Source organism: Rattus norvegicus, chromosome 18 (genome assembly GCF_021556685.1).
Source record: "Rattus norvegicus strain SHRSP/BbbUtx chromosome 18, alternate assembly SHRSP_T2T, whole genome shotgun sequence".
Lineage (NCBI taxonomy): Eukaryota > Metazoa > Chordata > Mammalia > Rodentia > Muridae > Rattus > Rattus norvegicus.
In genome coordinates, this window is record NC_141551.1 from 26,370,956 (window position 1) to 26,386,521 (window position 15,566).

Consider the following 15,566-nt stretch of genomic DNA (forward strand, 5'->3'; position numbering starts at 1 on the left):
GCGAGGAACTCTGGGAAAAACTGTATGAGTCCGTTCGCGGTGCCTCGTGGGTAATGTGGGTGGGTCTGTTTCCTAATAGACGCGAAATCCCTCTAGGAAAAATTTTCTTTTTAACTAATAAAGGACAAGCTGAAGCCTCCGAAATGAAACGCCTAGGTTTAGAACTAAGTGAAACGAACCCAATAACGAACACCTTGGAAGTGACAGTTGGTAACCCGGACCCACATTGAAAGCAAACGGTCTTCCGGTCGCCTCTGCTCACTCCCTTTTGCTGATTGGTTCCTTCAGGCTTCGCTTTCTGATTGGTCGGATAAGCTCAGCGCGCATTTTAAAACATTGTATGAGGAACAAAGCTGTTCCTCGTGGGCGGAGTTGTGCTCTCCGTAGCAGGAGTCGTGGGTCTCAGCTGGGTAGAAGCTGGGAATCAGAGAAGCAGCGAAGCAGGCTGTCTTCAGGTGAGTGCAATTGGGATGGAACTCCGGTTATCAGAGTGCAATTGGGGATGGAACTCCGGTTATCAGCTGTTGCTTGCATATCGTAGTCCTCAGAAAGCTCCTAGGTCTTTCATAATTTCCTAGTTCTCGTGGTCTTTGGAGTGAGTACCCTTTGGAAAAGTACCCTTGGGATCTGAAACACACATGCATTGGCAGGCCTGGACAGCCTCTGTGGAGCGTGGCCTTCTGTTCTTCGTGCCTATTCACCTTCAGAAATGCAGCTTCGGGCTGATTTAGTTGTTCTCATTCTCTTCCCCTTGGCTGTAAAGGTGTATAGTCTCGACCAAAGCAAGGACGTCGCTTTTTAACCAGGGGACTGTTTAACCTAAGTTTGCAGTTTTTGTGCGTTAATGTTCTACCCATCTACTCTTGTCTCTTTTTAGACATAGACTGACCCTGCTTGTCATGTCTCACGGGATCCTTTCTCCGCCAGTGGGCTTACTCTCTGATGAGGATGTTGCAGACTCCCCCGTGTTAGAGTCCACAGCTGCAGATCTGAGGTCTGTGGTCCGAAAGGACCTGTTGTCAGATTGCTCTGTCATCTCGGCCTCTCTGGAGGACAAACAGGTAAAGGAGTTCTGTGGCTTAGGAGCAGAAAATGGTATCTTCAGCTTAACAGTTATTTATACAAGGTAGTATGAGATCAAAGGCTAGTAATTCCTGACAGAGGCAGAAAATAGCGCGGATCTCTGTTAGTTCAAGCCCAGCCTGGTTGACCAAGTGAGTTCCAGGACAGCCACGACCACCCAGGGAAGCCCTATCTTGAAAAACCAAGGGGCTGGGGATTTAGCTCAGTGGTAGAGCGCTTGCCTAGGAAGCACAAGGCCCTGGGTTCGGTCCCCAGCTCCGAAAAAAAGAACCAAAAAAAAAAAAAAAAATATATATATATATATATATATATATGAATATTATTAGCATATATTCATGAAATATCCCAACTGTAGTTGCACCATGCTTTTTCAGTTGGGAAGAATAATATTATTTCTCTAGTATGCAGGCTATTAATGGTAGGTAATCATACAAGGACGGAAGGTGTGAGGGTGCATGTTCAGTATGTCCTAGGTTCAGATGTTAGCACCACATACAATTATTTGCAGAGAATCATGGTGGCCTTATGTAGGTAGAACGGAATTCCTGTTTCATTAATAATTGTAGCTGCCATTGCCTTAGTCTTTCTGTTGCAGGACCAAAAGTTCTCAGTTATAGCACTGTTGATGTTTGGAGCCAAGAGTTTGTTGCCCTGTGCTTGGCAACATGTTTAGTGTTGTTTCTGGCCTCTGTCCACTACATAAAGTACATTTTCACTACTTAGAATTCAGTGTTGGGAACACAGAGACATTCTCTAAGTATCTGCTGAATCAATGGAGTGGCTACCAGTCACCTTCCTTCTTCAGTGAGTCACTCAGAATTTGTTCATGGTCTCCTAACTACTCAGTGATAAAGTCGAGTCTCTGGTTTGTGCATATCCATTATTTATTATTGTTAATTTATGTATGTGTGATGGCGGGTATGCACAAGTGGAAGTCAGGATAACCTTGTAGAGTCAGTTCTCTTCCTTCTTTATGTGGGTTCCTGTGATTGGACTCAAGTTGGCAGGCTTGTTCAGCAAGGTGAGACATCTTACTAACCCAATTTTCATTACCATGCTTTGAAAAAAATTGTATTTATCAGAATTAAAAAGGTGGTCAGGGTCAAGAACCCTTCCTGTTTTTTCAGATGACCCAATTAGCTTCACAACTCCAATGTTAGATGGCTCACAATTGCCTATAACTCCAGACTATTGTATCTAACACCTTCACAAACAAAAGAATAAATGAAAGTTATTTACTTTGAGATAGTATTTGTAAAGGCTGGCTTTAATTTCTGATCCCCCATCTCTACCTACTACTGAGTGCTGAGATTACAAGCTCACACCACCATACCATGCTTGCTACATGTTGATGTTTTCAAACATCAACCCATGCTACCTTAGATCATTGATATAGCAAGCCAGGTTTATAGGGCAGTGTTGAAACAGGGAAGGGCGACAAAGTTCTTGTGAGCTGGAAATGATTGTGGAACCAAAGAATAGCTGCACAGGACCGCTTAGCATGGAATGAGGGAGCCTTAGGATCTAGGCTGTTTGTTCTGGTTTAGAGGTTTAACCCTGGACTCTGTTATAGGCTCCAATGGAGGACACTGCAGAGAAGATGAAAGTTTATCTTCGAATCAGACCGTTCTTAACTTCTGAGCTGGAGAGACAGGAAGATCAGGTAAGGTTCAAGGTGGATAACGTAGTACAAAAGAGACTTCCGAGAGATGCTTCTTTGCTATAGTAGCCTCTGCTTTCTACCTTCCCAGGGCTGTGTCTGTATTGAGAATACAGAGACCCTTCTGCTACAGGCACCCAAAGACTCCTTTGCCTTGAAGAGTAATGAGAGGGGAATTGGTCAAGCCACTCACAAATTCACCTTTTCCCAGGTATGCAATACTGGTGTATGAACAAATTCCCAGCATTTAGGGGGAAATCTATTTCTTCTTTAAAAGCTTTCTACTTGAGTGTGAGTTCTTTACATGTGTAAAGAATTTTTTTATGTGCTAGTCAGTGTGTCGGATACTTTTATGTACATGGACTGCCACTGATGTTATTACTATCGCTCCTCTTCTCCCTGATAAGAATACTGTGGCACATGTTACAGTGATGGTAATTTTGTGGAAGCTGTAGAGCTGATCCGTGGTAAAGACAGAACTGGGATTTGGATCCACCATCTCCAAACCCTTGCTTACAACCAGTTGTACAACCTGGTGTGTGTGCACAGCATTACACGTAATAGCCTTCCCTAAGTATTTAATTCAGACGAACTGTGCTAGCAGGGGGTGATGGCGTCTTTAGCATTTAGGAACAACTGGAGTCCATCGGGAAAACCTGCCTGAGTGGTACTCCAGAGAAGGCTACTAGACCTGCCCAAGAGACACATGGCAGATGTGATGTGGCCTCTGAGAAACCCGTCTGTTTCTAGATATTTGGGCCAGAAGTGGGCCAGGTGTCCTTCTTCAACCTGACCATGAAGGAGATGGTAAAGGATGTGCTCAGAGGGCAGAACTGGCTCATATACACCTACGGAGTCACCAACTCTGGGAAGACCTACACGATCCAAGGTAAGGAGAAGCTTCAGTAGGGTACTAGTGGCACCTTAAGGTCATCCTTCCTTTTGATATCTGGAGTAAAGGATCTTATTACTAATATTATTCCAGGTACTAGTAAGGATGTGGGGATCCTGCCCCAGTCCCTTGCTCTCATCTTTAATAGTCTCCAAGGCCAGCTTCATCCAACACCTGATCTGAAGCCCTTGCTGTCCAATGAGGTAATCTGGCTAGACAGCAAGCAGATTCGACAAGAGGAAATAAAGAAGCTGTCCTTGCTAATTGGAGGCCTCCAAGAGGTGAAGTGCTCATGAAGTTGGGATAAATAGTACAAATTCTAGAAAAGATTAGTGCTTATCTTCTCTCCATGCCCCTTCAGGAGGAGCTATCCACCTCCTTGAAGAAACGTGTCCACGCCGAAAGTCGGATAGGTGCCAGCAACAGCTTTGACAGTGGCATTGCTGGGCTGTCTTCCACCAGTCAATTCACCAGCAGCAGCCAGCTAGATGGTATGTACCACGAGTGAGCTCTATGCTGGGCAGTGGTTGGGGGTGAGGTTGGTAGGCACCACGAGTGAGCTCTATGCTGGGTAGTTGTTGGGGGTAGGGATAGTATGTACCATGAGTGCACTCTATGCTGGGCAGTTGCTGGGGGTGGGGTTGGTATGCACCACGAGTGAGCTCTATGCAGGGCAGTCGTTGGAGGGGTGGGAAGGTACTCCCTATTCCCAACTCAGAGACTGCAACCTGAACTTCACCTTTCCAAGTTCCTATAGACCTGAGTAAGACGTAAGGCTTCATGGTCAATGTCCTACATGTACATGTTGGTTTTTCTCACAGAAACAAGTCAGTTATGGGCACAGCCAGACACTGTCCCAGTAAGTGTTCCAGCAGACATTCGCTTCTCTATCTGGATCTCCTTCTTTGAGATCTACAATGAGTTGCTTTATGACCTGTTAGAACCACCTAGCCATCAGCATAAGAGACAGACACTGCGGCTGTGTGAGGATCAGAACGGCAATCCTTACGTGAAAGGTATGCAAAGGTGGAGGTGGTTGGCAGGAAACCTGGAGGGATGTGTCGAAATTAGAAAAAGCCCAAGTGTTCCCACCTTACTGTCTTGGCTCCAGACCTCAACTGGATTCATGTTCGTGATGTTGAGGAAGCCTGGAAACTTTTGAAAGTGGGTCGTAAGAACCAGAGCTTTGCCAGCACCCACATGAACCAGCACTCTAGTCGCAGGTGAGCTGTGAGAAATGACTCCTGTGTCTAGAAAGCTTTCGCCCTCCACCTGATCATAATTTCTCCCTTTTCCTTTTCAGTCACAGTATATTCTCAATCAGAATCTTGCACCTTCAGGGAGAAGGAGATATAGTGCCCAAGATCAGTGAGTAAGTTCTCTCACTTAGAAATTTGATTAAGATGGTCAAGATGGCTGTGTGGTTATGGGGGCAGAAGGGAACTTGCTTTTTTTCTTTCTTTTGGTACAAACAACTTGGTAGACCCTTCCCCTAGAGTTCCTTATATCAGCTGAGTTCCTTATATCAGCTCCCGTGCTTTACTCCAGACTGTCACTCTGTGATCTGGCTGGCTCAGAGCGCTGCAAACATCAAAAAAGTGGTGAACGGCTAAAGGAGGCAGGAAACATTAACACTTCCCTGCACACCCTGGGCCGCTGTATTGCTGCCCTGCGACAGAATCAGCAGAACCGGTAAGCTGTGGGCTGAGGTGGCCTGGGGCTGGCCATCTGTTCAGTTCCAGGTCAGCACTGAGGGTGGTGCTTGGGTATACACACCCACACACCACCGAGGGCTGTGGTTATATTCACAATGCTATTTATCTGATTCTGTGCAAGGTCAAAGCAGAACCTGATTCCCTTCCGGGACAGCAAGTTGACTCGTGTGTTCCAAGGCTTCTTCACAGGTCGAGGTCGTTCCTGTATGATTGTCAATGTGAATCCCTGTGCATCTACATATGACGAAACTCTCCATGCAGCCAAATTCTCAGCCTTAGCCAGCCAGGTGAGAAGCCATACACAATTGTATTATCTTTGGGCTAGCAATTTTTTGTTTGAGTCAGGGTTTCACCGTGTAGTCCTGGCTGTACTAGAACTCACTCAATTAAACCAGGCTGAGAGCCACCTGCCTCTGCCTCTGGAATGCTGGGAATTAAAGGCATGGGCCACCACCCAGCAGGACTGGCGATCTTAAAATAGCTCTTAGGAACTAGCTAAGAAATCAATTAAGATTTTTTTTCCCCCCTCTAGCTTGTGCATGCCCCACCTGTGCATCTGGGAATCCCATCCCTGCATTCATTCATCAAGGAGCACAGTCTTCAGGTGTCCCCTGGCTTAAAGAAAGAGGGCAAGGCTGACTCGGACCTTGAGGACAGTCCTGAAGACGAAGCTGACATCTCCATGTATGGCAAGGAGGTGAGGATACAAGGCAGCTCTAACATTGCAGCTTAATGGCTGCACATTTCCCACAAGGTGTTCTAGGTGCATTTGGGCCCTTTTTTAAAAAGTGCAGGAAATCTCATAGATGTGGTCTTCTAGGAGCTACTCCAGGTGGTGGAAGCCATGAAAGCGCTGCTTTTAAAAGAACGACAAGAAAAGCTGCAGTTGGAGATACAGCTCCGGGAGGAAATTTGCAACGAGATGGTGGAACAGATGCAGCAAAGGGAGCAGTGGTGCAGGTACTGCTGAGTGGCCTTCCCAGCCCAATCCCCGGAGATCGATGGTTGGCAGTGGGGTGTACAGGCTCTGTTCCCAGCTTCTGTCCTCAGGAGCCTCACTCTCCTTTTCTGACAGCGAGCGTTTGGACACCCAAAAGGATCTGTTGGAGGAACTGTATGAGGACAAACTAAAGATCCTGAAGGAGTCTCTAACAACTTTCTACCAAGAACAGATCCAGGTGAGTTTGCCCAGCCAGTCTCAGCGGCCACTCAGGTTTTCATCATCCGGGTGTGTGGGACACACGTGCTTTTACTTTTACTTTTGTTTGTTTGTCTTAAAAAAAAAAAAAAAAAAAACCAAACCAGAGTTTGGCTGTCCTGGAGCTCACTGTGTAGACCAGGCAGGCCTTTTTTTTTTTTTTTTTGGTTCTTTTTTTTTCGGAGCTGGGGACCGAACCCAGGGCCTTGCACTTCCTAGGTAAGCGCTCTACCACTGAGCTAAATCCCCAACCCCCAGGCAGGCCTTAAACTAAGGAATCCACCTGCCTTTGCCCACCCCCACCCCCACCCCCAGTGCTCGGGACTAAAGGTGCGCACCACCACCATCTTGTAGATTTCTGAGCTAGGGTCTCACTATTGTCACTCTGGCCAGCCTCAAACAACACCTATGTAGACCAGGCTGACATCAAACTAGGTTTTATAAACTCTAGAAAGAACAGTAATATAGAATTTGTTTTTATTAGTTTCCCTTAGTGCCTTGCAGCTACTGAGTTTGAGTTTAGGGATGAGTCCACCGTGAAAGTGTGCTAATGGGCTAATGTCGCGCGTAGGTGCTTATGTTCTTTTAGTCTGGTCCTTTGGTATTTGTCTGACCCTGGACAGAACTGTGCTCTCTGCTTCCCTCTTAGGAGCGGGATGAAAAAATTGAAGAGCTAGAAACTCTCTTGCAGGAAGCCAAACAGCAGCCAGTGGCACAACAGTCAGGGGGGTGTGAACTGTCCCTCCGGCGGTCACAAAGGTTGGCAGCCTCTGCCTCCTCTCAGCAGCTCCAGGAAGTTAAAGCTGAACTAGAGCAATGCAAAACAGAGTTAGGCTCTACCACCGCAGGTGAGGGGGGCGGGGCCTGACAGTGGGGGTGGGTGGTGAGGGAGAAGCTGGCATTCACTCAGTCCTAACTCCAACTCACATCTTACGCTGCTACTGTTAAAGCCCCAAGCTGAACAACCCATGCATTACATGTTATCTGTACATCCTGTGTCTCCCCTCAGAGCTGCAGAAGTACCAGCAGATGTTAAAACCACCACCCACAGCCAAACCTTTCACCATCGATGTGGATAAGAAGTTAGAGGAGGGCCAGAAGGTATTTAACCTTATTCTGTTTCAAAACCTTTATCAGGGATTTAAGTGAGAAGAAGGTGTTTTTCTTTTTTGTTTTGTTTTTTTGTTTTTTGTTTTTTGTTTTTTTATTTTTGGTGCAAGAATCCTGAGGAATGAAAACCAGCCCAATTTTGCTTCACATTTATTTATTTGTATGTAGTGGTGTGGAAGACAGAAGAATGATTCTCTCTTTCCACCATGTGGGTTCCTAGATTTAACTCAGATTGTCAAGCTTGGGTGCCCTCACCAGCCCCCAGCCTCTGTAAGTCTGCCTTCAAATGGCTGCTGTGGCTGATTTTGGCCACAATCTGATTCCTACTCTTTCAGAATATAAGGCTGCTACGGACAGAGCTCCAGGAGCTAGGACAGTCTCTGCAGTCAGCAGAGAGAGCCTGTTGCCACAGCACAGGAGCAGGAAAACTTCGTCAAGCATTAACTAACTGCGATGACATCTTAATCAAACAGGTAAGGACAGCCTAGAGAGCCTGCCCTTTATCCTGCTCTGTTCCAGCCCACTCCAGTGTGAACGTGAGAGGGAAACCGAAGAAAAAGGTGTCCTAGTAAAAAAAAAAATAAAGCTAATCTCACGAAGTCCAGGGCTTCCTGTATGCTAAGCAGGCCCTCCCTCTACTAAGCTATGCATTTCTCACTGCCGATGATACCTGATGCCTTAAAGTGATGAACAAACAAGGCACCAGGTCCCTTAACAGTGATGTCTTCTCTAACTCTGATGCTCTTTAGAACCAGACCCTGGCCGAGCTACAGAATAACATGATGCTAGTGAAACTGGACCTTCAGAAAAAGGCAGCCTGCATTGCCGAGCAGTATCAGACTGTGCTGAAGCTCCAAGGCCAAGCCTCTGCCAAAAAGCGACTGGGAGCAAACCAGGAAAACCAGCAACCGAATCATCAACCCCCAGGGAAGAAACCATTCCTACGACACTTACTTCCCCGGACACCTACCTGCCAAAGCTCGACAGACAGCAGCCCTTACGCACGGATCTTGCGCTCACGGCATTCTCCTTTACTCAAATCTCCCTTTGGCAAAAAATACTAAAGTTGTGGGGATGAAGATGCATGGTTGTTGCCCTGCGGTTGCTCAGCTGCTAGGTCGGTCTCTTAGGCTTGAGCATGTACTCAGACTGTATTCAGAATGACTGTATTATATTCACCTATGCAATCTTGTTCTTAATGCACAAATATTATATGGAATAAAGACATTGTTTATGCTTTTATTTGGATTCCAAATTTAGAAAAATATAAAAGGGGGACAGAAAATTGATATAAATACCATCTGGCCTGTTGGGCCCTTGGACGGGAACAGCAGTGGGAACCCAGCCTAGTGCATGCTAGGAAATGAGTAAAACGCTATGAGATACCCAAAGGGTAGCTCTGTCTGGCCTGGTAGTTGCTATGTTAAAACATCCACCTGCCTCTGTCTCCGAAATGCTGGGATTAAAGACATGCACCAATGTACCACACCCAGCTGATATTCCTCCCATTAAGAGGAGAATATAAATGTTCTGGTACAAGAGAAGGAAAGCTAGATCCTAAACACAGAATGGTCTATAGCACCTACTGCACGAGCTCATTATAGCAGACATCAAGGGTATCTGAAACCTAGAAAAAAGGATGACTCCTTCAACCTTGTAGGTAAGGTTGAAAACCTTTTTGGAGATTTAAAAAAAAAAATTTACATCAAGCATTTACTAAAAGATACCAGCATAAACTTTAATATCTGAAGTAAAAAAGTTCCTTTCAAAAATGTCCATGAAGTTGTCTCCTCGGGTTGCTTTCATCTGGTATATAGCTGTGGCCGGCTGGCCCCTCATGTGAGCCAGTTCATGCTCACTGAGACTCTCACTTGGAGGGTTTTAGGCAGCTTCTTTTGAAAACTCTCCACAAGATCACAGATAGCTCCACTCAATTTAAACCTAATCTCTGGCATCAGAACTCTGACTGTCAGTAAAAGAAAGGTATTCTTCTAGCCATGCCTCGTGGCATATTCCTGTAATCCTGTCATTAGGGAGGCTGAGGCAGAAAAGCTTCAGGCTAGGCTATACAGAGAAACCCTGCTTTAAAAAAAGTCATTGTTCAAAGCTAACCTCCCTGCTTGCAGAGGACAAGCATGATGAACTTTGCTCTGTTCCTTGCCCACCCAACTCGCAGCACTGAAACCTTGCTTCAGTGGCATCGCTTCTGAGGGAGTGGAGAGACTAGGAAGGCCAAGACCTGCCATTCTGAATAGAAGGAAGAGTTGTTGGCTGGCAGAAGACAGTCTGTCCCCTGCCATGTATCTGCCTGCCTCTGAAGGTGGCTCCATAGGCTGTCCCTCAGGCTGTTTCTGTCTATAGAAAGGAGAAGAGCTTAGGTCCTTGGGAGAACAGACGTGGCTGTTCTTTACTGGAGGTAAGGTTTAATATTGGTCTGACTTGAGAGTAGTCAACTATGGTGTGACTGAAGACAAGTTGAGTGGAGAAACTCTGCGTGTGGGAGTGTTGTTTGCAGACAGTGAGGCAGGGAGGAAAAAGGTACCAGGCGTGTCAGAGGTGGGTGTCTCCCCTTGGTTCCTCAGCTGTAGGATCTGGCGGAGCAAGGCCTTACCTTCTTCCCGGGTCTGAAACAAAGTCACAGCTGTTTCAAAATATATTCAATGCTAGTCTCAAAAAATGATTATTAAAATACTGTTCAGATCATTCCTTACAAATAAAAGGAATTCTGCCCCCTTTGTTAAAAATGTACTATTGACAGATGACTTACACAGGTCAAAGTAAGCTTCCCTACGCACCATGGTAAAGACCACCTATTTTGGCCTAAAATCCAAACCCTTTAAAATCTAATACTCACATCATTGAATGCACAACATTTTTGGGCACAAGTTGAAGCTTCATCCCACAGCTTGCATTTAAAATAGTACTGGGCCAGGTAGCGGAAGGCTGTGCTCTCCTCTAAGTGCTCCACTGTTTCCTAGATAAGGAAAGCAGGTGTGACTGAGGTGACGAGAACCCGTCAATGGCGTGGCTCTCAGGCTCTGACACATACCCCACAGGAATAGATATCTTGGATGTATTTGATGTAACACTGGGCAGCCTGCTCTGACTCAGTCAACTGTTCATGAAGCCTACAAAAGAAATCGAGCTTTAAATAAGTCAGGTCACAAAGCAAGTCAAAAATTAAAAAGTAAAGATGTAATTATAATCAGAAATGACAAGTAAACGAGTAAATTTTAACATAAATAACATACTGAGACCCAGGAGACTCTCAGTGTCCTCCAAGCATAGAGCTGAATTCAATAACACATGCCTTTAATCTGCACTTGGGAGGCAGAGGCAGGCTGAGTTTGAAGCCAGCCTGGTCTACAGAGCGAGTTCGAGGACAGCCAGGGCTACAGAGAGACCCTGTCTGGAAGAGCTTGGCTTTCTTTGACAGGGGACTGGCCACGACAGGTGACCAGGCTCCAGTGGGCATAAGGACAACCAAAAATGGACTAATTTTATTATTTTTGGGGAGGGGGGTAATATAGGGGAGGGAGGACTGAGAGGTGAGTGCAATTGGGTTGCATGATATGAGATTCCCAAATAATCAATTTTAAAAAAGCAACAGGTGTCTCAACCGGGGCTACAGAGTAAGACCTTGTCTCAAAACAAAACAAAACAAACAAACCCAAAAAACTACCACCATCACCAACAACAGTAACAACAAAAATAGTTATTAAAATATTATCAGCGGATAAAGGCACTTGAAGACAAGCCTATTAACTGTGTTTAATTCCCAGGACCCACATAGTGGTAGGAGTGAACTGACTCCCACAAATTGTCCTCTGACCTCCATACACACATGCCCACACACACAAAATTTTAAAATGTTTATCTAAAAAAGCAGTTAACTTAAACTGGACAATTACATGATATACCCTTGCAAAAATGTCCTATTAATATTGTTGAGCATTAGAACTATCTCAAATGACTGAGTACTGAGCAGTCCTCCCGTGCAGTCCTCACATGCACACAGGCAAGTCCTTAACCACCAAACCACACTGCTAGTCTAGTCCTCACTTTTTCAACTCATTTTTTATCTCTTGCCTAAGAGGAAATCCATTCCCAACTTAAGGTGAAGTGTCACTCTCTACAGTCAAGAGCCTAGGGCTAGAACCTAACTCCATGTCTTATCCATGTCTAGCATGGATAAGATCCTGGGTTCGTCTAAACATGGGGAAGAAAACAAGAAGAGAAAAGGGTGCTCAGTTTCCAGCCCAGAGTCTCCACAGCCCGCTCCATGTGCGTACTCATACACGATCACCACCTCAGGAGAACCGGCCTAAGTATCCCAAGCATTCACTCACTTGGCCAGCTTCACCAGAGCCATTTTCTCCACATCTCCCACAGCGTATGCTCTCCAATAACACTGTCAAAGAGTAAACAGGTCACTTCAGACTACTGCTCATGTGAAACAATTAGTCACATTAGTGCTAAGGCCAGGCAAGCCTTCTAGAAATTCAGGCTTGCAGAATGCAGAGCATTTTCCCTAACGGCGATAATTCCATATAGACATCCATACTGATAATCTCAACCTACACTTCTTTTTATACTATGTAGCTACAAAATATTCATTTTGTGTTCACATAGATCAGAATACAGAAAAGAAACAAACAACAACAAAAACAAACCAAACCACAGTATATACAGCCCAAGCTCCCTTTAAACAGGAGATTTCTGCTCCCGTTCTCTAGGCTGCCTTTTGAGGTACCTTTTTGGCTTCCACTAGTTGATTGAGTTTCTCATAACATTCTCCTAAGGCAACCAGCATACGAGAATCGTTGGGCCTATGAAAAAGAACAACATTGTCAGAGCAAAGACTTTACTCAAGTCTTCAACTCAAAGATGAGCCTCCACTATTTCCATGCTATTCAAATCCGTGCAAGGACTGCTCTTCAACAAAATGCTTCACTTAATTACTTTATGCTTATAATTATCCTATAAACCCACTAGTAAAAACAACCAAACCATTCATACCCTTCCCACATTGGCCAACTCACCGAAGCTGGTGGGCCCGTCTATAATAATAAAGGCAATAAAATGGCATCTTAAGGATTTCGTAGGTCTGCCCAAGGCCATACCAAGCTCTGTAGTCTCTCTTGTTGACCTCAATGGCATGTCTAAGAAACAGACAAAATGGACCAGTTACTTGGCAAAAGAATTAAAGTCAGCAACACAGAGACTAATAAGAGGCCCCCACCACCTCGGGAATTGGCTCCGCTCACCCCTGCCCCCCTCTACTGGATGCTCACCGGTAAGCCTGAATAGCCGCAGATGTGTTTTTCATTTCCATGTACTCATGCCCCATCAGCGTCCAGGCCCCAAGGTACCTAGGATTCAATTTCAGGGCTCTCTGGAAATACAACGCTGCTTTCTCATGCTGGGAGCGTAAGCTGTAATAATTGCCTGAACAGAAAACAGAATAAACAAAGCAATCCAGAGTCTGTCTGTCTGTCTGTCTGTCTGTCTGTCTGTCTGTCTGTCTCTCTCTCTCTCTCACACACACACACACACACACACACACACACACAATTAAAGGGGCTGGAAAATGGATGGCTCAGTGGCTTAAAAATACTGGCTACTCTTCCAAAGGATCCAGGCTTAGTTCCCAGCACCAACAGGGCAGCTGACAACCCCTGTATCCAGTGCCATAAGACCTGGCATGCTTTTTTGGCCTCTTCTTGTACCAGCATATACATATATTCATACAGGCAAAAATTAATAAACATAAAATAAACCTTTAAAAATAAATAAAAATAAACATAAAAAATTAAAAAAAACTGTTCCCCTTGTTTCTTTCTATATTTGGTTTTGTGTTTTGCTTTGTTCTTCGAGACAGGCTTCCACTTGGCTGTACAGAGATCCACCTGCCTCTGCCTCCCAAGTGCTGGGTGGGATTAAAGGGATGTGCTATCATCATCTGGCTAGATATAGCATTTATATACAATTTTGTAATATTAGAATTTTCTAAGCCTGCTTTAGGTTGGTATTTTTGTGGTGCTTTATATTTTGGTTTTCAAGACAGTGTTTCTGCATAGCCCTGGCTGACCTGGAACTCATTTTGTAGACAAAGCTGGCCTTAAACTCACAGAGATCAGTCTGCCTCTGCCTCCCAAGAGCTGGAATTAAAGGCATGTGCCATACACCCAACTTGATTTTTGTTTGGATTAGTGGTTCTAAACTATATTATTTTAAACCCAGACTTCAAAGGAATTTCTCAAAAGGACTAAAAAGGTAGAGCTCTGAGTTCTTCCCCATGAATCACTGCAGTTCTATTTCTACTGTTTTGTGAAAAGAAAAGAACAATTTAGGAGGCTATAAAAGATACTAAGAGTCTAAAAGCTACCTGTCTTACTGAGGCCTAAATGAATAAGCAAAATATGGTAGAGCAAACAATGGGACATAATCCAGAAAGAAAAAAAACTACTTTAGATGCCACAATACTCATGGTCCCGAATGGGTGGGGAATGCCCCAAATCCCAGCGTCTTAGAGGAAACGTCAGGTAGGTCTGCTGGCAGGTTCTAGGCAGCCAGGAAAGAAGAGAGAGCTAGAGCTAGAGACAGACAGACAGAAAGAAAGAAATTTGCTACCTAAAAGAAGTCAGACAACAATATTTTTGCTGGTAGGATTCCAACTGTGACGTTGCTAACAAAACTGTAAATCTACCAAAAAACTGTTAAGTCTACCAAAAAACTGTAAATCTACAAAAAAAACTGTAAATCTACCAACAAAATCTGTTCAGCCATGAACTTAAAGCAGGTAAGTCTTGCGGTTTGCTAACTGTTCCAATAAAGCTTTTCTTAGCCAGGCTTGGAGACGCACTCCTTTAGTCCCAGCACTCCAGAGGCAGAGACAGGCAGGTCTCTGTGAGTTCCAGGCCAGTGTCATCTACAGACTAAGTTTCAGGGCAACAAGAGAAACACAGAGAAAATCTATCTTCAAAAAACAAAACAAACCCAAAAAAGGAACCAACTAGACTGTCATGAACCTTGAAGGGGTTTTCTTTTTAAAATACTGTGTTTACTTTTTTCAGTTATCTGTGCTAGAGAATGGATCCAGTGCCTCAGAGAGCACTTCACAACTGAACCAAACTCCTAGCCCCAACCTCACTTCAAAAACCAAAATAAAATCTCCCTTATGTATAAATTATACGTGCACAGATATGCCAGCCCAAACACAGATGGCATAATATATGTGACACTAACTTGCAGAAAACGTGAGATACCACAAAGTAAAATAAGAAAATCTCAAGTAGTTACATAAAGGAGTCCATTTTGGTAAGCCTCCTGGAACTGACTGTATAGACCAGGCTGCCTAGAACTCTATCTTTTAAAAAAAAGAAAAAAGAAAGGAATTCACCTGCAATCTCAGTACTGGAGAAGTAATCAAGAGACTAATTCTTTTTTTTTTTTTTTTTTGGTTCTTTTTTTTCGGAGCTGGGGACCGAACCCAGGGCCTTGCGCTTCCTAGGCAAGCGCTCTACCACTGAGCTAAATCCCCAACCCCAAAGTCTAATTCAAAGTCATCCCTAGTTACATAGTGAATTCTAAATATAAGAGTCTGTCTCAAGCAACAGAAATACAAGGTGGGTGGGGGCAGCACATGATTGTAATCTTGGCATTTAGAAGTGAGAAGAGAATCAGTACCAGTTCAAAGTCACATTATCAGGTTCATTCAGAGCCGAAGCTATATGAGGCCAGACAACTGTCTCAAAACAAAACAAAACCAAACAAAACGCAAGCCAAACAGAAGGAGAGAGGTGCCTCAGCAGCTAGGGGTGTATACTGATTTTGCAGGAGGCCCGAGTTTGATTCTTAGTACCTATGGCATGAGCTCACAACTGCTGTAACTCCAACCCCAGAGGG

The 15,566-nt window shown here is 44.6% G+C and overlaps 2 protein-coding genes across 6 annotated transcripts in view; one reads left to right on the forward strand and one right to left on the reverse strand.

Annotated features, from left to right (window-relative positions):
- On the forward strand, window positions 1-8,900 carry Kif20a (kinesin family member 20A). Of its 2 annotated transcripts, none has more exons than XM_087593039.1 (19): window positions 1-22; window positions 884-1,061; window positions 2,657-2,746; window positions 2,835-2,954; window positions 3,494-3,632; window positions 3,729-3,916; window positions 3,997-4,126; window positions 4,457-4,651; window positions 4,747-4,858; window positions 4,939-5,007; window positions 5,184-5,327; window positions 5,472-5,637; window positions 5,883-6,047; window positions 6,171-6,310; window positions 6,426-6,528; window positions 7,198-7,396; window positions 7,558-7,649; window positions 7,994-8,131; window positions 8,408-8,900. In XM_087593039.1, the coding sequence occupies exons 2-19, from the start codon at window positions 900-902 to the stop codon at window positions 8,720-8,722; spliced, it is 2,667 nt and encodes an 888-aa protein (XP_087449165.1). In that variant the 5' UTR covers window positions 1-22; window positions 884-899; the 3' UTR covers window positions 8,723-8,900.
- Cdc23 (cell division cycle 23) overlaps window positions 7,009-15,566 on the reverse strand; it is a 21,682-nt gene continuing 13,124 nt past the window's right edge. The window contains exons 10-18 of one of the 4 annotated variants that reach the window (XR_015642201.1): window positions 12,953-13,106; window positions 12,701-12,820; window positions 12,412-12,487; window positions 12,008-12,069; window positions 10,708-10,786; window positions 10,513-10,632; window positions 10,201-10,282; window positions 8,629-8,703; window positions 7,009-7,356 (exon numbers count right to left, since the gene is read on the reverse strand). Coding sequence is in view for 3 of the 4 variants with exons in the window: in NM_001100659.1 (NP_001094129.1) it covers window positions 10,112-10,282; window positions 10,513-10,632; window positions 10,708-10,786; window positions 12,008-12,069; window positions 12,412-12,487; window positions 12,701-12,820; window positions 12,953-13,106 (782 nt within the window). In the remaining variant the exon portion in view is untranslated. 4 annotated transcript variants of the gene reach the window in all.